General features: G+C 43.7%; 1 protein-coding gene across 3 annotated transcripts in view; it reads right to left on the bottom strand.

Moving 5' to 3' along the window:
• The window catches only part of DSE (dermatan sulfate epimerase), a 244,157-nt gene that overhangs the window by 102,736 nt on the left and 118,090 nt on the right, over positions 1-23,331 (bottom strand). For 2 of the 3 annotated variants that reach the window (XM_033937233.1, XM_033937231.1), the window contains exons 4-5: positions 17,117-17,356; positions 11,025-11,232 (exon numbers count right to left, since the gene is read on the bottom strand). In XM_033937233.1, coding sequence (XP_033793124.1) covers positions 11,025-11,232; positions 17,117-17,356 — 448 coding nt within the window. The remainder of the gene's footprint in view (positions 1-11,024; positions 11,233-17,116; positions 17,357-23,331) is intronic. The other variant, XM_033937232.1, reaches the window with a different exon arrangement.

Here is a 23,331-nt window from a genome sequence, read left to right on the forward strand (position 1 = left end):
TTTCCCTAAGCAAAGGAAGAGTCCCATTGGACTGCAAAACAGCTAACGTCATTCCACTCCATAAAAAGGGATGCAGGACGGAGGCTGCGAATTATAGACCAGTGAGTCTCACATCGATAGTGAGTAAACTTATGGAAACACTAATCAAACACAAATTAGATACGATCCTGGACGAGAAGAATCTGCGAGATCCCCATCAACATGGATTTACAAAGGGAAGGTCCTGCCAATCCAATCTAATCAGCTTCTTTGACTGGGTAACAAGAAAGCTGGATATGGGGGAGTCCCTGGACGTCGTGTACTTGGACTTCAGTAAAGCTTTTGATAGCGTCCCACACAGCAGGTTATTGAGCAAGATGAGTTCAATGGGATTAGGTGAAACATTAACTGCATGGGTTAAAGACTGGCTTAGAGGTAGACTTCAGAGGGTGGTGGTGAATGGTACCCTCTCGGATATGTCGGAGGTGATCAGTGGAATGCCGCAGGGCTCAGTCTTGGGCCCGATCCTATTTAACATCTTTGTAAGGAACCTGGTTCAGGGGCTTAGAGGGAAAATTACATTATTTGCCGATGACGCCAAACTATGCAACATAGTAGGCAAAAGCACAGTGCCAGACAGTATGACGCAGGACCTACTCTTACTGGAACATTGGTCCATGACTTGGCAACTAAGTTTCAATGCCAAAAAGTGTAATGTCATGCACCTTGGCAGCAGAAATCCATGCAGATCTTACACCCTAAATGGCGAGACCTTAGCAAGGACTACAGTTGAACGAGACTTGGGGGTAATCATTAGTGAAGACATGAAGACTGCCAATCAAGTGGAGAAAGTTCATCCAAGGCTAGACAAATGGGTTGTATCTGTAGAAGTTTCGTCAGCCGAAAGCCCGAAGTCATAATGCCGTTGTACAGATCCATGGTGAGACCTCATCTGGAATATTGTGTACAATTCTGGAGGCCACATTACCAAAAAGATGTGCTGAGAGTTGAGTCGGTTCAGCGAATGGCCACCAGGATGGTCTCAGGACTCAAGGATCTCCCGTATGAGGAACGCTGGGTAAGTTGCAGCTATACTCACTCGAGGAGCGCAAGAGGGGAGACATGATTGAGACGTTCAAATATGTCACGGGCCATATCGAGGTGGAAGAAGATATCTTTTTTCTTAAAGGACCCATGGCAACAAGAGGGCATCCGTTGAAAATCAGGGGTGGGAAACTTCATAACGACACCACAAGCATAAGCATAAGCATCGCCTCTGCTGAGTCAGACCATAGGTCCATCATGTCCAGCAGCCCGCTCCCGCGGCGGCCCTCCAGGTCAAAGACCTGTTAGTGAAGTATTTCTTCACTGAAAGGATGGTTGATCATTGGAATGATCTTCCACTGCAGGTAATCGAGGCCAGCAGCGTGCCAGATTTTAAGAAAAAATGGAATAAGCATGTGGAATAAGCATGTGGAAGAAATTAGGGGGGTGGGTCATTAGAGTGGGCAGACTTGATGGGCTGTGGCCCTTTTCTGACGTCATTTTCTATGTTTCTATGTTACGGTGGAGCCAAATTGTGGACAGAATAAGAGGGAACTCCCTGAAGCAGCCATTCGTTGGTGAAACAAGAGCCTTGTTGGATCTGGACATTGGTTTCTTATCTTCACTTCAATGCCGAAATTGTTATTGCAGGAAGATCATTGCATTGGATCGCGATCCTGATCTGATCAACAGCTGTGAAGATAAGTGAAACTTTTCCATAGGTTCTTTTACCTATTCCCTGTGCACAGTGGTGGGATATGTTCCCGGTTTGAAAGATTACATTTTTTGAAAAGTAGTGCAGTTTTTTGCCCACGATAAAGAATAAGAACGGCTGAAAACTCATTGGGTTGCCATCTGCATCTAAAATTAAGTTGAGGCTTTTTCTCCACTTTAATGAAATGGTTTTTCAGTGGGCATTTTCACCACTTGGCTAATAACATTATATTTTTTGAGATTGATTTATAGATTGTTATTATTATTGTTCTAGAGAGATGTTTAAATACCTACGTGAGTCAAGTCGCTTTCATTTGAAAGGAAGCTCTGGAATGAAAGGGCATGGGATGAAGTTAAGAGATGGTAGACCCAGGAGTAATCTAAGGAATTACTTTTATACAGAAAGTGTGATTGATGCGTGGTTGAGACAGAGACTGTATCTGAATTCAAGAATGTGTGGTTAGGCACCTGGGATCTCTTAGAGCAGTGTTCTTCAACCACCGGTCCATGGACTAATGCCGGTTCACAGAAATTTCCTGCCGGTCCACAGGGCCAGCACAAGCATCAGGCCCAAAACAGTGTTCTTCAACTGCCGGTCCACGGTGCAATCAATGCGGCGTTATTTTTGAGCCAGCTCCCTCTTCCAAACTGATTCAGTGCACAAAGCCACGAGCAGTGGCTCCTATGGGCATCCTGCGCCTGAACCAGAAGCCTTCTCTCTGATGAGGGAAGGCTTCCAGATGAGGCATGGGATGTGCAAGGTGCAATTAGTATTATGGGGGCAGGGTCTGGGGTGGAGATTGGGTAGAGATGGGCGGGGTCTGGCCCACGACTTAGCCCAATGTTCTTCAACCGCCAGTCCACGGACCGATGCCGGTCCACAGAATAATTATTTTATTTCTGCCGGTCCATAGATGTAAAAAGGTTGAAAAACACTGTCTTAGAGAGAGGAAGAGATAATGGTTACTGCGGATGAGCAGACTGGATGGGCCATTTGTCCTTTATCTGCCTTCATGATTCTGTTTCTAACTGACTCTATGCCTTGAATGCTTCATCACTGTTTATGCTAAAATTTTAAATCCTCCCCATATTTTTAAAATATGGGCAGTCGCCTAATGGTTCAGTGTTCTCCCTAGGGCCTTTTAGCTGGCGGTGTGCCCAGCTAATTTAGACGAGCGCCCGGCTATCATCTGCTGCCGCCGCCGCTGCTGAACATAAAAAAAAACAAACAAAAAAACCCCGGCTTTGAGATTTCAGCCCGTAGCGAATTTATGCTCCGGGGCTCTAACGTGTGCGTGCCGGCTTCCCTCCGAAACCGGAAGTTATGTCCGGGGGGGGAGGGGGGAGGAGGGAAGCCGGCACGCACATGTTGAGAGCCCTGAAGCAAGCGTTCGCTATGGGCTAAGGCGGGAGACAGATTAGTGAAGCATTTGCTCTTCTTACTGCCAGGTCCTGCCTACTTTCTGTTTCCGCGAAGGCAGAACCCGGCAGCATTTCCCCCAATAGGTCGATCGCGATCTTGGGCCGATCAGCCTTTCTCTCCCCGGCGGCAGAATTGACATCGGGGAGAGGAATGCTGGTCGGCCGAAGCAGGGAGAGCTTGGGGCAGCGTCGGCTTTCGGGCCTGTTATTGGTGGCGGTTTGGGTCCTGGTACCCGATGGCAGTGGCAGTGGCTTGGGGGAGGGCAGGGAGAAAGAAAGAAAAAGGGCAGACAGTGAGACAGAAGGAAAGAAGAGAAACAGAAAAAAAAGAAAGGGAGGCAGAGAGAAAGAAAGGGCAGGGAGAGAGGAAGGAAAAGTTGTGGGAGGGAATGAGGTCTGGAGGAGAGGAAGCATACAGGCTAAAAGTAGGGAAGAAAGATTGGATGCACAGTCAGAAGAAGAAAGTGCAACCAGAGACTCATGAAATCACCAGACAAGGTAGGAAAAATGATTTTATTTTAAATTTAGTGATCAAAATGTGTCTGAATTTATATCTGCTGTCTATATTTTACACTAAGGTCCCCTTTTACTAAACCGCAATAGAGGTTTTTAGTGCAGGGAGCCTATGAGCGTCGAGAGCAGCGCTGGGCATTCAGCGCAGCTCCCTGCGCTAAAAACTGCTATCGTGGTTTAGTAAAAAGGGAGGGGGTATATTTGTCTATTTTTGTATGGTTGTTACTGAGGTGACAGTGCATAGAGTCATCTGCTTTGACCTCTTTGAAAAACCCTGGAATAGGAATGATAATTAACATTTTCTATGCGTACAGTGTGCTTTGTGTTTTTTTAAAATTTTATTGTTGGTAGATCATTTTGACTTGGTCATTTTAAAAGTAGCTCGCAAGCCCAAAAAGTGTGGGCACCCCTGCTCTAGAACATCGCTCCTTAGTTTTATCAAGTGGTGCAGTGAGGGGCCAGCACTTTACATCTTATCACCTCATTCTTTCTTTTTTTCTCCTCATGTACAGCACGGTTCTTTATTCTAAGCAGCTCTGGCACTAACAGTATTACGGGTGCCTTATGCTACTTTCACTACCACTTGCAGTCGGGTTCGGCATTTTATCATGGTTTTGGTTTTTTATTTAGTTTTTCACCAGTATTTTCATTTATTTATTAAAGCAGCCTTTTTTAACAGCCCGATGCCCATCCCCTATCAGTGTGCATTCAATCCACTGCCGACACTTTTTTGACGCCTCTTTCAACAGATCAAATATCATAGCCCCACTGTCGCGTGTTTACATTTATTCTGCGTACAAGTTTATCTCATCAGTGCAGAGACCTTTTCGTTAAGTCCATTTTACTCTCCCTTTTTTACTTTCCCGAGTGCTGTGGTTTTATTCTTTGGTTTTAATAGAAGCTCATTTGAACAATAATTTAGATCTTTCCCAGGTTTCACTTTTCATCTACCCGGTGTTTTCTGGTTTCCTTTCTATAGTCTGCTTTTCGTCTGGAGTCTTTTGAGTTTAAAATTACATTTTAGGACATATTTTTGTGGTTATAATTGTATGACATGTCTAAATCGGTCAAGTTATCCATTCTTTTAATTATTTTTTTGTCCCCTCATACAGTGGCAGACCGCCCCGGGTGCCAGCCTTAAGGGGGTACACAGTCGGCTGGATCCAGAACCTTCCGAGCTGCTCTAAATGGCACCTGCACCTCAGCATGGCTGCCATACTTATTCCGAAGCAGAGTCGGCAGCCACACTGAAGTGCAGGAAGGTCCTGCGATGACTGCATTTGCCGCCTCTGCCTCTGGAAGACGTAAGTGGCATTGGAAGGGGTGGACTGGCAGCTGCAGTCATTGCGGAACCTTGCCACAACTCCCTGCGTCTGCCGGCCCACCCCCCTCCAACATCACTAAACTAAACTAAACTAAACTAAACCTTAGGTTTGTATACCGCACCATCTCCGCGTGCGCAGAGCTCGGCACGGTTTACAGAGTTTGAAAGGAAAGGAACTACAAAGAAAGGATATAGGAGAGGGACTGAGGAGATAAGGGGGGACAGGATACTAGAGCACGGGAGGTGATTAGATTTTTGAAAAGAGCCAAGTTTTCAAGTGTTTGCGGAAGGATTGGAAGGAGCTAGAATTTCTGAGCGGGGATGAAAGATTGTTCCAGAGTTCAATGGTTCTGAAGGGGAGGGATGTTCCAAGTTTTCCTGCGCGGGATATACCTTTTATGGAAGGGAAAGATAGTTTCAGTTTTTGGGAGGATCTAGTCGAGAGCGGGTTTGAGGAATTCCAGAAGAGTGGGATAATGGGAGGGAGGACGCCATGTAGAATCTTGAAGGCTATGCAGGCACATTTATAGAGGACTCTGGAGTATACTGGGAGCCAATGAAGCTTGAAGAGGAGTGGGGAAACGTGGTCGAACTTGCCTTTTGCGAAAATAAGCTTGGCTGCGGCGTTCTGAATTAGTTGAAGTCTATGGAGGTTTTTCTTAGTTAGGCTTATATAGATGGAGTTGCAGTAGTCCAGTCTAGAGAGGATGGTGGATTGGACGAGGATGGCGAAATGAGAATGATGAAAGCAGGATCTTACTTTCCTCAACATATGGAGGCTAAAGAAGCATTTTTTTACCAGGGAGTTGAGGTGATCGTTGAAGGAGAGAGAGGAATCTAAGATGATGCCTAGGACTTTGCTTGAAAACTCAAGCTGAAGAGTGGGGCCGGAGGGTAGAGGGATGGAGGTGGGTAAATGGTCAGAGATTGGGCCGAGCCAAAGAAGTTTGGTTTTGGACTCATTCAGTTTCATTTGTACAGATTGGGCCCAGGATTGGAGGTTCATAATACATGTGGAGATGTTCTCAGCAAGGTTCGAGAGGTTCGAGTCGGTTTCGAGGAGGATGAGGATGTCGTCAGCGTAGGAATAGAGAGTTTCTAGGGGGGATAAATGAAGGAGTTTCAGAGAGGACATGTAGATGTTGAAAAGGATAGGGGAGAGGGGTGAGCCTTGCGGGACTCCACATTTTGGCTTCCAGGCGGGGGATGAGGTACCGTTTGTGTTAACGGTGTAGGAGCGGGAGCGTAGGAATTTCGAGAACCAATCCAGGACTGTGGAGCTTATGCCTATTTCGGAGAGTTGGAAGATTAGGATGTCGTGGTGAACGACATCGAAGGCTGCGGAGAGGTCGAATTGAAGAAGAACAGCAAGTTTGTTGCGAGAATGAAGTTGTTGCACCTTAGAGATTAGTGAGGCCAAGAGGGATTCGGTGCTGAAGTTGGGTCTGAAGCCGAATTGGTGGGGTAGGAGGATAGAGAATCGTTCTAGGTAGGATGAGAGTTGGGTGGATATGATGGATTCTAATAGTTTGGTTAGGAGAGGGATATTTGCTATAGGACGGTAATTTGATGGAATGGAGGGATCGAGATCGGCCTTTTTCAGTAGAGGGGACAGTGAAATGTGTCCCATGTCGGGGGAGAAAAGGCCTGATGTTAGGGCAGAGTTTATAAGTTCGGTGAGGGAAGTGATGGCCTGTGTAGGGATATTTTCGTATAGGTAGGAGGGGAAAGGATCCAAAATGCACTTGCAAGTTTTTAATTTGAGGCAGAGTTTAGAGACTTGCGGTTCAGAGACAAGCTCGAAGGCGGTCCAGGATCTGTCGGCAGGAATGGATACAGGTAAGGTAGAGTTGGGGACAGTAGAGGTCAGGGGATTGTAGGAGACTGTGGGGGGGAAGGAGCGTCTTAGGGTGGAAATCTTTTCATTAAAGAAATTTGCAAGGGCCTCGGCTGATAGAGATGGTGGAAGCAACGACGGGTCTTTTTTTGTAGTTAGGGAGCGCCAGATGTTGAACAGCGCATTGACCTGGTTGTTGGATCTGGAGATCTTGTCTCCAAAGAAGTTTTTCCTGGCTTTTTTTAATGTTGAATTGTAAAATTTAATGTTAGCCCTCCAGGTCTGTCTATCGGAGGGGGATTTGGATTTTTTCCATTTGCGCTCCAACGCGCGACACTTCTGTTTTAATTCTCTGTGAAGAGGTAGGTACCAGGGGGCCTTTCGGGGGTAGGAGATGGTTTTGGTGGTTAGTGGAGCAAGGGAGTGGTAGGTGGACTCGGAGAGGGCAGTCCAATTGTGCCAATGTGATTCGGGGTCTATAGGTCTAGGGTTGGAGGAGAGTTTGTTGAGAAATTTGGGCCAGAATAGGTTGCTCGAGGTTTTTTTTCGGAAGGTTATGGAATGGGAGGAGTGGGGTGGGGAGTCAAGGTGTGACATGAAGACGGGGAGACAGGTAGTCCCTAAGAAGTGGTCTGACCAGGGGACTTGTTCCCAGCGAGTGTCGTCGGTTGAGGTTTTGAAGGTGGTAAGATCGATGAAGGTGGTGAAGTCTAGAGTATGCCCTTTTTCGTGGGTTGGGGATGGGGTGGGTGAGGGAAAGCCAAGAGAGGTAAGGAAGTTGTTGAATTCGGATGTATCATTGTTGTTTGTGTCGTCGAGGTGGAGATTGATATCACCAACGATCAGAAGTCTTTGGAATTTAAGGAAGGCATTTGTTATGGTCTCATAGACGAGATTTGAAGAATTTGCCCAAGGGGTGGGTGGCCGGTATAGTAATAGGATGCCCAGTGGGTGGGTGCGGAGTTCGTCATTGACTGAAGCAAGCAAATGTTCTAGAGAAGGATGGGTGCCCGTCTCGAGGAGCTGGACGTCGAAGAAAGATTTGTAGAGGAGTGCCAGGCCACCTCCTTTTCGATTGGGTCTGGGGGAAAAGAGGCCTTGGTAACCGTGGGGGAGGAGTTCGTTTTGCGTGAATAGGTCGTCTTTGGCGATCCATGATTCTGTGATGCACAGGAATCCAGGGTCGAGCTCGTCTAGAAGGTCTTTCAAGATTTGGGTCTTGTTGCACGCGGATCTGGCATTGCAGTAAAGTGTAGGGACTGGGGTGAGAGAGTCTGGGGCAGTGTTGGGAGGATTGGCAGGGGGTAGGGGCTTTAGGGAATCTTGGTTGACTTTTCGGGGGTTTTTCTTGGGAGGGGAAATTCTGGTGCGTATCAATGTGGGGATTCTGAGTCCGGGGCAGATGGTATTGGAGTTAGCGGGGTCGAGAAGGTTGGGGGAGGGAGGTTTCAGACAGAGGGAAGGATAGAGAGGTGAGCAGAGTAGGAGGAGAAGGATCCAGAAGGATGGATTCATGGTGGGGTGGTTGGTGTGTGAGAGTCTGCAGCAAGGGGGAGTAGAGTTGGTTGGGGAAGGAGCAGGGGAATTTGAATTGAGCTTACTAAGTACGGGGCCGAGAGAGGGGAGGAGAGCCTTTTTTTTTTTTTTTTTTTTTGGGCTAAAGGGGCTAGAGGGGACGATTTGTGGCTAAGCGCTTTCCGTGTGGTGCCTAGAGCGGAAGAGACTTGGGGTAATAAATGGGTAATAGGGGGATTGCACAGTGATGTGCTAGGGGAACGGGGCAACTGGAGTGAGAGAGTGGTAACAAAACCTTTGGCAGAGAGTACAGTGTGGTGCAGAGAGTGAGCAAAAAAACAGGTAAAAGTTTGACATCAAAACAGAAGTAAATACAGTGGTAAAATATGGTATAGAAAACAGGGGAATAAACAATGGTAAACTTTGACAACGGGCAGAATCCGGGTTGGGTAAGGGGAGTTGAGAGTCTGGAGGCCTTCAGTGGACCTTGATAGGCCAAGGAGGGGGAGGGCGGTGGGGTGGGACAGAGGGGAGCCCGAGCGTGCTAGTACAGTCTTGCAGGGGCTTCGGCAGCTCTTGGGTGGGCTGTGGGGCAAAGATTGCTGGTGAAGAGCAGGTCCGCACGATCCAGCAGGAGTGGCGTCGGGTGGAGGCAGAGGCAGAGGCAACAGAAGCAGTCATCATGGGACCTTGCTGGTTTGGAGGGAGAGAGGAGCATAGAAGGGTGGTAGAGGGAGAAAAAGGGGGTCAGGGTGTTATGGAATGGTGGTGGAGGGAGAAAAAGGGGACAGATGCTGATGGAATTGGTGTGCAGGGAAAGGAGAGAGAGACATAAGGGGGAAGGATACTGGATGGAATTGGGTTGGAGGGAAAGAAAGGGGGCAGATGCTGAAAGAAGTGGGGGGAAGGGAGAGGAGAGAGTGAAATGCCAGACCATGGGCATGTGGGAGAGGGAAGGGAAGAATAGGAGAGAGATGCCAGACCATTGGAGGAGGGAAGGGAAGAAGATGGATGCCAGAATAATAGGGGTGAAGGGAGAGATGGAAGGGGAATACAAGGAGAGAAGATGCCATATAGAAGAGGCAGAGAGAGGGTAGACAGTGGATGAAAGGAAGAGAGTGACAAGACTATGAGGAAAGCAGAAAACAGAGAAGACAATGTAGAAAAAAATTCTATTTATTTTTTTGTTTTAGGGGAGATGCATTGCTGTTTCTGTGGTGTTGCATTGTATACAGAGTCCAGCTTCTTGGTGGTTCAATTTAACCTTTGTCTACGTTTTTCTATTTTATCCCCCTTTTACAAAACTGTAGAGCGTTTTTTTAGCACCGGCCATGGTGGTAATTGCTCAGAATTCTATGAGAGTCTGAGCTTTTACCACCTTGGCTAAAAACCACATTATAGTTTTGTAAAAGGGAGAGGGGTTAGTTTGTGATTACATATTCCATACTAGGCGAAGGTGTTTTCTGTGTGTTCGAAAGACATGGTTTTCAGTTAGGAATGATCTGTACTAGACTGGCTTGTTGTTTTACAATGGGTGTATTGATGTTAAACTGCTCACTGCAGTATGTAAGATGCTGCCTTTTCCTAGGTACACTCTTGTGTGATGTGTGGATTGTTATAAAAATCATGTTTTTCATACAGATGGGGGGGGGGTGTAAAAAAATGATGGGCCTTGGGTGTCACATATGCTAGGTACACCACTGCCTTCATAGTTTATATCTAATCCACAAGCCTGCTTTTAGGACCTACAGGGTATGTATCCCTCTGATTCATGACAATATCTCTTCTCATGTTATCTTATCCATTCTTTTTATTATACAACTGCCCAGATAAGCATCAGTCTTTGACGTGATTGGACCTTGAAAACTAACGGCAACAGTGTTCTCCCCAGAAATGTTTTACAGCCATGAAAACTATTTGCTGCATTTAGTGTGCCACAAAAAGCATTTGCTCCGTTTAGTGTGCCGGAGTTAAAAAACGTTTGAGAGACGCTGCGCTATACCATTTGAAAGAGGGCAAATATCTAAATATTCACTTCTAGAATTGGATACTTCTTAAATTCAATAAAAAATTATGGAACAAGTGTCAAACCTTAAGAAAGGCTGCCATATTGAGCATTGGAAAATAACTAATAATAATTAACTAATACAAATAGTACACATTTAGGGCTCCTTTTACTAAGCTGCGCTAGTGGTTTTACCACGCGCTTAGCTCGCGCAGAATTGCCGCACGTGCTAGACGCTAATGCCAGCATTGAGCTGGCGTTAGTTCTAGCTGTGTAGCGCGGCAATTCTGCACGCACTAAAAACACTATTGCAGCTTAATAAAAGGAGCCCTTAATTTTCCCCACCACCAAATTTCCCTGTCCCGCCCCACCCGGCTACTTTTTCATGCCACCCAGCTGGAAAAAATTTCTGGGGAGAACACTGTAGTTAGTGCAATGGCTTATGAACCAGGGGTTCAAAACCCACTGAAGTGCCTTGTGACTCTGGGCTAATCACTTAACTCTCTATTGACCTAGCTATAAAACAAGTACCTGTATAGAATATGCAAGCCATGTTGACTATAATCACAGAAAGGCATTATGAGAAATCCCATTCCCTACTGATATCATGTTTAGTCACACTAAAATCTGCTGGGTGTCACTATTTCAAGTATATTCATTTTGTCTCATACCACAAAAATTCAGTGTGTAGGGTGCACCAGCGTTGCCCTTTGGCTGGAGTTCCTGGACCATCCATTATACGATTCCTTTGAATCTGTTCTGCCAGCCAGTTCCCGCTGCCATTGCGCATCACAAACTTATCCAGAAACACCAGTTGGCTTTCAGGGCCATAGAACCAATTGTAGTTTGAGTCAGCAATCGCCACAGTTCTCTGGAAACCTGGGAAAACAACAACAAAAAATAATAGTTTATTTTTATATACCGCCATACCCAGGAGTACTAGGCGGTTCAATTAATCATTATACATATACTACAAATAGATATTTAAAATTTAAATCATCTAAAATTTCAGCAAAGTTAAAAGCTTACAGTGGGAAGATACAAACAATTTAAAATGACATAAAAATTATAAGTAAGTAATAAGATATATTAGGTTGCTAGTCTATTGAATAATTGAGTTTTTAATCTGTTTTCTAAAATCAAGATAAGAGGAAGCTTCTAAATGGTTAAATGTATATTACAATATATAAATAGTGAGGTGCAACAAGATTGGAATGGATTAATAATCAGTAATTTTTTAAGATCAATAAATAGAAAAACAAAACAAAAAATAGGTATCTTTTTATTGGACTCAATACATTTTTTGACTGGCTTTTGAAGGCAATGTCGCCTTAATCTAATTTTTAAAAACTTTAAATCAAATTTATTTTCAAGTTTGATTTATAGTTATCTTAAAATGTTTTGCACACAAATGAACACAAAGACAATATCATGACTAAATATCATAATTTCTAATTATATTCTGTGAACATACTTGTTAACAGTAATATAAAAAGGTGAGAAAGTAGACCTGAACTTCCCTTGTAGGTGGTGCAAATATAGTATCATAGTAAATGATGGCAGATAAAGCACAGTTACTTACATGTAGCTGGTGTTATCCAAGGGCAGCAGACAGATCTTCTCACATGTGGGTGATATCATCCAGAACCCAGCACGGATAGTGCAAAAGTGTTCTGTCATTTTAAAAGTCTTGAGACTGCCTATACTACACATGCCTCAGTGCCTTCCCACCCAATGTCGGCTTGTAGGACCTTCAGTTCAGTAACAAAGTTAAGAAACCAATTAGGGGAGGAGGAACGATTGTGAGAATATCTGCCCTCAAAAAACACCTGCAACAGGTAAGAACATAATAATAATAATTTTATTCTTATATACCGCCAAAGCCATAGTAGTTCGAGGCGGTTCACAATAAGAGGAGCTGGACAATCAGCGAAGATAGGTACAAGAAGGTATTAAAGTACATGAAGCAGATACAGGAAAAAGAGAGCAGGTGCCTGCTGCAAACAATCAGCGAGAGTGGGACATTGGACAGACATCAATTCCAGTAGGCCAAGAGCAGAGAGGAAATGAGAGAACGTGGTAAAAATCAGATGGAGTAAAGCGATAGGGCAAAGGAAGCAATTAAGATACAAAACGGTTGAACAAGTTTGTTTTTACTAGTTTTCTAAAACTTAGATAGGAGGAAGCGTGCGTTATTAAGATGCTCAGCCAGTTGTTAATTTGGCCTGCTTGGAAAGCAAGTGTTCTGTCTAGGGATCTTTTGTATCGGCAGGCCTTTATTGATGGATGGGTGAACATATGGACTCTGCGTATAGGTCTGCTGGGGCAGTCCAAGTTGAAATATGCAACTAGGTATGTGGGGGCCGAGCCAAGTATAGATTTAAAACAAAGACAAGTAAACTTGAACAAGACTCTTGCCTCCAGGGGCAGCCAATGAAGTTTCTGGTAATAGGGGGTTACGTGGTCCCATTTTTTAATGCCAAAAATCAGTCAGATGGCTGAGTTTTGGATGATTCGGAGTCTTTGAATAGTTTTCTTGAAAGATCCCAGATAAATGATGCTGCAGCAGTCGAGTAAGTTTAGTATGGAGGCTTGTACTCTGGAACGAAAATGGAAAAAAATCTAAATCCCCTACAGACAAACACTCCTGGAGGGTCAATATTAAATTCTACAATACTGTTCTAAAAAAAGCAAGGAAAAACTTCTACGGTGACAAAATCTCCAAATCCAACAACCAGATTAGCACATTATTTAACATATGGCGTGCCTTAACCTCCAAAAATGCCTCCATCCTCCCCTCCACTCCTCCCCCTCAGCCGATTCTCTGGCAAAGTTCTTCAGCGACAAGGTCTCCACCTTGAGGCGCTCCTTCCCTCCTGCAATCTCCTACAAATCTCTGATTCCAATCAACCCCAACCCTATCCTTACAGACTCCTATCCTATCCCAGCTGACAGATCCTGGTCTTCCTTCGAACTTGTTTCTGAATCCCTGGTCCATAATCTCTGCCTCAAATTGAAATCCTGCAATTGTACCTTGGATCCATTCCCCGCCTACCTTTATGAGAACACTCCCCCTCAGGTCATCTCATCTCTTACCATTCTCATAAACTCCGCCCTCCATTCGGGTCTATTCTCCCCAGAAATGGGCCATATCTCCTTAACCCCACTACTGAAAAAACCTGATCGAGACCCCTCTACACCTTCCAGCTACCGTCCAATAGCAAACATTCCTCTCCTTACCAAGATGCTAGAATCCATCATATCCACTCAACTATCTTCCTACCTTGAAAAATTCACCATTCTGCTACCCTACCAATATGGATTCTGTCCCAATTTCAGCACCGAATCCCTTCTGACCTCCTTAATCTCAAAAGTTCAACATCTTCATTCTCGCAACAAGTTCGCCGTCCTTCTTCAATTCGACCTCTCTGCAGCTTTTGATGTCATCCATCATGATATCCTACTTTACCAACTCACCGAGATAGGCATTAATTCCACTGTCCTTGACTGGTTCTCGAAGTTCTTACGCTCCCGCTCCTACACAGTCAACATGAAGGGCACTTCTTCCTCCCCCTGGAACCCGATCTGTGAAGTCCCACAAGGCTCACCTCTCTCCCCTATCCTTTTCAACAGTTATATGTCCTCCCTTAAACTCCTCCATCTCTCCCCCTTTGAAACACTTTACATTTACGCAGATGACATCTTTGTCCTCCTTGAGACCGACCGGGAAGTGAGAACCTGTTTCCATCAAAAACACTTTGCCATCCTTGGAGTGAGAGAAGGAATTCATGGTGTTTTTTCAGTTTGCAACCTCTCACTGGGGTGGAAACGAAGTTGGAATGTGAACTTCTCTTGTGTCTGTTGTTTGAGAAGGAGAAAAGGTCAGTAATGTATTTGGGAGCAAGTCCGTGTAATGCTTTAAAGCAGAAACAGGCAAATTTGAACTTTACGCGTGCCTTCATCGGCAGCCAATGTAGCTGCCGGTAGTAGGGCGTCATGTGGTCCAATCCACCATCCTTTCCAAACTGGACTGTTGCAACTCGGATGGTCTCAGGACTCAAGGATCTCCCATACGAGGAACGGCTAAACAAATTGCAGCTATACTCACTCAAGGAGCGCAGAGAGAGGGGGGACATGATCGAGACGTTCAAGTATCTCTCGGGCCGCATAGAGACGGAGGAAGATATCTTCCTTTTCAAGGGTCCCACGACAACAAGAGGGCATCCGTGGAAAATTAGGGGAGGGAAACTACGAGCTGACACCAGGAAATTCTTTTTCACAGAAAGGGTGGTTGATCGCTGGAATAGTCTTCCACTGCATGTGATCGAGGCCAGCAGCGTGCCTGATTTTAAGGCCAAATGGGATCGTCACATGGGATCTATTCACAGGGCGAAGGTAGGGGAGGGATCTATTCACAGGGCAAAGGTAGGGGAGGGACATTAGGGTGGGCAGACTGGATGGGCCTTGGCCCTTATCTGCCGTCTATTTCTATGTTTCTAAGCCTAACAAAGAAAAACCTTCAAAGACTCCAGCAGATTCAGAATGCCGCTGCTAAGCTTATCTTCGCAAAAAGCAAATTCGACCACTTCTCACCTCTTTTGTTCAAGCTCCACTGGCTTCCGATAATCTCCAGAGTCCACTTCAAATGTGCCTGCCTTACTTTCAAGATCCTACACGGCATCATCCCCCCCCCCTTTATTCCTCTTTCTTGGAATTCCTCTAACCCCAATTCCACCAGATCCACCCAAAAACTGAAACTCTCCTTTCCCTCTCTAAAAGGCGTCTCCTCCTTGTAGGAAAACTAGGTTCCTCCCTCCCTTTTAGAATCACTGAGCTCTGGAACAACCTTACCTCCTCTCTTAGGAATCTGAGCTCCCTCCAACTCTTCCATAAACATCTGAAAACCTGGTTATTCTCAAAAATGTAACTCTTCCTCCCTCTCTGATTATTCTAGTCCTCTAAATTTCCTCTTCATCCTTCCCTCCTCTGGAGTTCCTTTCTACCCTAACTCCTGTTAACTGTGTCGAGTTTTGCGAATGTAGAGATGATGCGGTATACAAACCTAAGGTTTAGTTTAGTTGAAACGGAATGAGGTTGCATCGAAGTATTTTCTGAAGGTTCTTAGTTTCCATAGAGTCGAGAAGCCTTTTTTAATCAATAGCTCTGTGTGCGCTTCAAGAGTAAGGTGATGGCCCAGGGTAACTCCCAGAATTTTTATGGAGTTGACAATTGGATTGACTTGACCATTCAAGGAAATTGAAGCATCTTTGAGTTTGTCATTCGGGCTAGCTAGGAAGAATTTGTTTTTTTCTGAGTTGAGTTTCAGTTTGAATTGGGCCATCCATTGATCAATTTGCTTTAATATGAATGCCAGGGGGCTCTTTGTTTCAGGGGATAGGTTTGTTAGGGGAAAAACTAAAGTGATGTCATCTGCATAAATGTAAAATTTGACTTTTAAGCTTTGCAGTAGGTTCTCCAATGGGGCTAAGTAGATGTTAAATAGTGTAGGGGAAAGGGGGGAACCTTGTGGACTCCACATGAGTTGACCCAGCAATATGAATGATCGTTGTCACTGTAAACTTGGTATGAGCGTATCCTTAAAAAATCCTGGAACCATTTTAGGACATTACCTGAAAGGCCAATTGACTCCAGACATTCGAGTAGGATGTCATGATCGACTAGGTCGAAAGCGTTACTTAAGTCGAATTGCAGGACCAGAGCGCTTGTACCCTGACTGAATAATCTGTGGAGGGAATCTAGTAGGGAGGGAATCTAGTAGAGAGGCAATAACTGTTTCCATGCTAATCCCCGGATGAAAACCTGATTGGTTGTCGTGCAGTATGTTGAATTTATCCAGGTAAGGAACTAAGTTCTGGTTAACCAGGCCTTCCATCAGCTTTATAAAAAATGGGATGCTCGCGATGGGTCTGTAGTTTGTGGTCAGCTTAATGGATTCCTTGGGATTTTTTATGATCGGAGTGATAAGAATTTGGCCTGAGGTATCGGGAAAAGTGCCTGACAGTAGTAGAGAGGAGAGCCAAGTATGTAATTTGGCTTTAAAGGAGACTGGGGCGACTTTCATAATGTTTGGTGGGCAACCGTCTAATTTGCTGTAGGAGTCAGCGTATTTTGAATAGAATTTGCAGAATTGAAGCCAGGTGGGGGTGTTAAAATTATTCCAGAACATGTCTACCCTAGGTTCGACTATGAGTTGGCAACTGGGTAGTTTGAATGATTGGTTGTAGTGATCGAAAGGATGGATCTCAGGTTGATAATTTTGTTGTTGAAGAGCTCAGCCAGCGCATCGGCCGATGGTGGAGAGTCTAAGGTAGGGTGGGAAAAGGACTGTATGTCTTAGAGATTGCTGACTAGTTTAAAAAGATTTCTGGTGTTGTTGTTTGGCGAACCAAGTTTTTGTGCGTAGAAATTAGAACTGCCGCTGCTGGGTCAGACCATTGGTCCATCGTGCTCAGGTAAGGAACTGTGTTTTATCCGGGGACAAGCATACAGCATATTTTCACACATGGCACTCTCTAGTGGCTATAAGTTTACTTAGAGCTTAGGAAGCAGCTTAAGGTTTATTTTGCTGCAGGGCCTTTGATTAGTGTTTGTATTTTAGAAGTTTTATTTTTTAGAATTTTATGTTAGTATTGATTTTTGTAAACTGCCTTAGGACTTAGGATAGTGAAGTATATAAACTGTTATAAACAAATCATTTAAACTAAACATAGGAATGCTTTAATATTTTTAAATTCTAACTTACCTGGCAGAACGGTTCTATATAAAAAGGCAAAGTGCTGTTTAAGCCACGGGTGGTTGAAGTGGTTGATACCAAAGTGTCTTTGCACAATGAACATGTACTGAAAGAAAGACCTGCTAGTGTAGCTGCCATAGGCTACTCCTTCATAAAGAGATCCATCTGTTACTTCTCTCAGTATGACTAGAGACTTTTCCATGATTGTGAGAACTTGCTTAGTCCAGAAATAAGCTTCCTGAAGATAACCTAAAAGACAAGTTTCAAGTTTTCAAGTTTATTAGGTTGCTTGTTAAATCGCTTAATCAGATTTCTAAGCGATGTACAATAAAATATACATGTAAGGAAACAACAACATTACATACAATTTCAATTATAACGTAAACAAAGGGTAAGAGGGAGAGAAATACATTTTTTTTTATAGTAAAGAAAGAACTTACAGGGAGAACACATAAGGAGATTAAAAAATGGGTAAAAAATAATTAACTAGAGTAACACTGTGTAATAAAATTTAATTAATTTGCAAATGCGTCTTTAAACAAAAAAGTTTTTAATTCGCTTTTAAATTTCCCAAACACTTTCTCCTCCCGTAAAAACATAGGAAGCGCATTCCAGACCTGGGGAGCTGTACATGAAAAGATAAATTGTCTTCTTGTGCTAATTACTTTTAACGTAGGAATTGATAAAAGGTTCCGTTCACTAGATCTTAAAGTTCTTTTAACAGAATATGGGATAAGTAGTCTGAATAAAAATGCTGGAGTCTTATTTTCTAATGTTTTAAAGATAATAGTACATAATTTGTGTGTAATTCTGTGTATGACTGGCAGCCAATGAGCCTTTTTAAGGAGTGGTGTCACATGATCGAATTTTTTAGATTTTGTTATTAATTTAATGGAAGCATTTTGAATAATTTGTAAACGTTTAATTTCTTGTAACGTAATTCCTGTAAATAATGAGTTGCAGTAATCGATTTTAGACATATGTACAAAACCAGATCCACACTGTAAGAAATCAGAAATACTTTTAAACAATCTTTAACTAAAATCTAATGATACAGATTTGCAGATTGTTTTAATACAGAAGATATTAATCTTCCCTAATCTAGGTGGTAAAGAATCTGGCAATTTTGAGGGACACTTAGGGGCTCATTTTCAGAAAAGACGTCCAAAAAATGGCATAAAGTAGCATCTGGACGTCTTGTTAGACTTTTTAGTCAACATGAAGGGCACTTCTTCCTCCCCCTGGAACCCGATATGTGGAGTCCCAGAAGGCTCACCTCTCTTTCCTATCCTCTTCAACATTTACATGTCCTCCCTTAAACTCCTCCATCTCTCCCCACTTGAAACACTTTACACTTACGCAGATGACATCTTTGTTCTCCTCGAGATCGACCGGAACCTCACCAACCTCTCTGCGAACATATCCTCATGTATATCGAACCTTCAATCCTGGGCCCACACTGTGCAGATGAAACTGAACGAATCCAAAACAAAACTTCTCTGGCTCGGCCCAAAACTGGACCAACTGCCCACCTCCATCCCACTGTCCTCTGGCCCCACCCTGCATCTTGAATACTCAAGTAAAATTCTGGGAGTCATCATTGACTCTACACTTTCCTTCAACAATCACCTCAACTCCCTAATAAAAAAATGTTTCTTCAGCCTTCACATGCTGAGGAAAGTGAGAACCTGTTTCCATCAAAAACACTTTGTTGTCCTTGTCCAATCCACCATCCTTTCCAGACTGGACTATTGCAACTCTATCTACCTCAGCCTAACAAAGAAAAACCTTCAAAGACTCCAGCGGATTCAAAATGCCGCTGCTAAGCTTATCTTCGCAAAAAGCAAATTCGACCACGTCTCACCACTTTTGTCCAAGCTCCACTGGCTCCCAATAATCTCCAGAGTCCACTTCAAATGTGCCTGCCTTACTTTCAAGATTCTACACGGCATTCTCCCCCCTTTTATTCCTCTTTCTTGGAATTCCTCTAACCCCAATTCCACCAGATCTACCCAAAAACTGAAACTTTCCTTTCCCTCTCGAAAAGGCGTTTCCCTAGTAGGAAAACTAGGTTCCTTCCTCCCTTTCAGAATCACTGAGCTCTGGAACAATCTTACCTCCCCTCTTAGGAATCTGAGCTCCCTCCAAGTCTTCCGTAAACATCTGAAAACCTGGTTATTTTCAAAAATGTAACTCTTCCTCTCTCTGGTTACTCTGTCCTAAATTTTCTCTTCATTTTGTCTTTTCCTTTCACTGGAGTTCCTTTCTACCCTAACAGCTAACAACCTTGTTAACCATGTCGAGCTTTGCGAATGTAAGAGATGATGTGGTATACAAACCCAAGGTTTAGTTTAGTTTAGATGTGTGCCCAAAGTTCGAGAAGTCTGTTGGAGGCGTGTTATAGGTGGGCTTTGGGCATGCTTAGTATTTGAATATCTTACAGTGATAATCAACATTTCCCAAGACTTCCAAGATGGAACTTAGACGTCTGGAGATAGATTTGCTTTAAAAGCGTATAAGTGCCAAAAAGATACCAAAACTAACCAGATGATCACTGGAGGGATTAAATTATGCCTCCCCCCCTACCTCAGTGGTTACTGACCCCCCACCCCCAAAGATCTAAATGAAACAGTACATATCTGTCTCTAGAGCAGCAGCACCTGGTATGGGAAAGCTTACTAGAGCAGCACACAAATGTCTTAAGTAGCCTGCTGGGTGGGCTAGTGAATGATGAAGAGGAGGACCTAGGCCCATAATCCAATCTAATTACTACATTTATGGTAGAAAGTGTGAGGCTACAAAACCCAACTTTACTGCCATAAGGGTGCTACTTGCAGCCATAAGGGCTATTGGGATAGTAGACAGGTGGGTATAGTAGGTTTGGGGGAAGTTTTGGAGGACTTACCATAAATTATAAGGGGATTATAGTGAGATGTACATCTGGTACCCTTTATGTGAAGTTCTCAGCAGTGCCTTCTAAAGTACCACACTGCCCTGTTGGTATGTCTGTGTGGCTAGTCTGTTAGAATGGTGGTCCCTTCCATGTCCAAATGATCTGTATTTAGACATAAGAACATAAGAATAGCCTTACTGGGTCAGACCAATGGTCCATCTAGCCCAGTAGCCTGTCATCACAGTGGCCAATCCAGGTCACTAGTACCTGGCAAAAAAACCAAAGAGTAGTAACATTCCATGCTACCGATCCAGGGCAAGCAGTGGTTTCCCACAAGTCTGTTTCAATAACAGACTATGGACTTTCCTCCAGAAAATTGTTCAATCCTTTCTTAAAACCAGCTACGCTATCCGCTCTTACCACATCCTCTGGCAACACGTTCCAGAGCTTAACTATTCTCTGAGTGAAAAAAAATTCCCTCCAATTGGTTTTAAAAGTATTTCCCTGTAACTTCATTGAGTGTCCTGTAATCTTTCTAATTTTTGACGGAGTGAAAAATTGATCCACTTGTACCCGTTCTACTCCACTCAGGATTTTATAGGCTTCAATCATATCACATACCACCTCATAAAAAAGTGCTCACGACAGATGCGTCCATGTATGCTTGGGGAGCTCACCTAGTCGGTCTCAAAACTCAGGGGTTGTGGTCTACTCAGGAGAAGTTATTTCACATCACTTTTCTTTGAGATATTTGTTGAGGGCTTGGAGGTCAAATACGTGACGAAGATATCCCGTCTTCTTTGGAATTAGGAAATACCTGGAGTAGAACCCCTGATTTTTCTGGGAAGGAGGTACTACTTCTATGGCATTTAGTTGAAACAGAGCTTCTAATTCCTGAAGAATGGACGTCTGTTGTGATGTGAAAGAGGACTCTCTTTGAGGGTTGTTTGGTGGTACTGATGTGAAATGGAGAGAGTAACCCTTCCGAATTATGGTAAGAACCCAGGTGTCCATGGTGATTAGAATCCAATGATGATGAAATGATAGAGGTCGTCCTCCAATGGGCTGAGGGGGTGGCTATGCTCTCCAGAAGCACATCAAAAAGGTTGAGTTGGTTTTTGGGAAGTGAAAGGCTGAGGTTTCCGAGACTTCTGTGGTCTTTGCCTCTTCTGAGGTTGAGGTTTGGAGGCAGAGGAAGTGCCTCTTATAGGCATAATTAGAAGGCCTTTGACTAGTCTTAGGAACCTGAGCTTTAGCTTTAGAGCCCTTCATTGTATACCAGCTCTGCTCATGCTGGGCAAGTCTCTGAGTGGCATCTTCCACTTTAACGCCAAAGAGCTCTTCTCCGTGCCAGGGGATGTTTGCTAGTCAATCCTGCACATTAATGTCCATGTCAGAGATTCGGAGCCACGTGAGATGTCTCATTGCAAAGAAGGATTATCTATATAGGCTCCTCTCAAATTTAAAGCTCTACCCATCAAAACTGTAACCTCTTTAAAATTACTAGGAGTCACTTTCAATAACAAATTCTCCTACCACCTTCACATCAGCACTGTGGGCCAGAATTGTTTTTACTGTCTTAGAATGATTAGATCTCTTTCCAAATTGCTAGAACCTTCCTCTCTGAATACCTTGGTCCACACTCTCGTGATCTCCTGTATAGATTACTGTAATGCCCTCTAGAAAGGCATAACAAAAAAAGAAATAAAGCACCTTCAGATAGTGCAGAATATTGCAATATAGATCATATTTAATGCTAAAAAATATGACCATGTCTCCCCCTTTTTGTACAAAGCACACTGACTACCAGTAGAATCAGCTATAAAATCCTTCTTCTAACTTTCAAAACCTGTCTAAGTAACCAGTCCGAATTTATCGACAGACTTCTCATTGCGTATAACCCCTCCAAATCACTGTGATCCATGACCCAGAACCTTCTTACTATTCCATCTTTAAAGCATATTAATACCCTGAAATTAGATATTTTTGCGGTGACTGCATTTTTATTTATTTATTCAATTTTCTATACCGTTCTCCCAGGGGAGCTCAGAACGGTTTACATGCATTTATTCAGGTACTTAAGCATTTTTCCCTGTCTGTCCCGGTGGGCTCACAATCTATCTAATGTACCTGGGGCAATGGGTCCTCCCTCTGGAACTCCATACCCACTTATCTATGCAAAGAAGCATCTCTAAGTCATTTCAAGACAAAGCTAAAAACCTTTTTATTCCTTGATGCCTTCAAATCATAACGGATCTTGTAAGCAGGGCTGTGGAGTTGGAGTCGGAGACATTTTGGGTGCCTGGAGTCGGAGTCGTGGGTACCAGAAACTGAGGAGTTGGAGTCGAAGGATTTATTTACCAACTCCACAACCCTGCTTGTAAGGGCTAAATCACGCTGGTTTTTTTTACTGTTTTACCCCTCCCATTGTTCTTCCCCTCCCATTGTTTCTTTTCTCAGAATACTGTAGTTCTTACCTTTTTCCTTCCATTTTTGTTTGTTCATGGTGTAAGTCTTTGATTATATTAACCATCCCCATTGACACCATGTAATGTTATGTTATATTTTAACCTTGTTTTACGTTAATATAAGTTGCATAAAATTTTATTATTATTGTACTTGGCTTAGAAATTTGATTACGAGGTAAGAATTTTTAAATAAAACTTAAAGCTTTTGAGGTAACATCAAAGGCATTGAAAGATGTCCTTGCCATAAACTTTTGTGTCTGAAGCAGGATTTGGCTAATATCCTGAAATTCTGCAAGTCTGTCGGACAGAATGAACTGCTCAAAATCTGGTAACTTCTTAATGAGTTGTTTTAAATAAAAGGTCATATAGCAGTTATAGTTAAGAACTCTTCTGCTAAGCATTGAGTTCTGGAAAAGCATAGTTACTTACCATAACAGGTGTTATCCAGGGACAGCAGGCAGATATCCTCACTGATGGGTGACAGCACCAACGGAGCCCCGGTACGGACACTTTAGAGTGAGTTGCACTCTAAGAACTTAGAAAGTTCTGTCTAGCCTGCACCACGCATGCGCAAGTGCCTTCCCGCCTAACGAAGGCGCACGGTCCCTCAGTTAAGATAAGCCAGCTAAGAAGCCAACCCTGGGAGATGGGTGGGTTGTGAGAATATCTGCCTGCTGTCCCTGGATAACACCCGTTACAGAAAGTAACTGTGCTTTATCCCAGGACAAGCAGGCAGCATATTCTCACTGATGGGTGACCTCCAAGCTAAAAGAATGGGATGGTGGGAAAGTTGGCCATTAGGAAAATAAATTTTGTAAAACAGATTGGCCGAAGTGCCCATCCCACCTGAAGAAAGACTCCAG

This window comes from Geotrypetes seraphini, chromosome 3, assembly GCF_902459505.1.
Source record: "Geotrypetes seraphini chromosome 3, aGeoSer1.1, whole genome shotgun sequence".
NCBI classification, from domain to species: domain Eukaryota; kingdom Metazoa; phylum Chordata; class Amphibia; order Gymnophiona; family Dermophiidae; genus Geotrypetes; species Geotrypetes seraphini.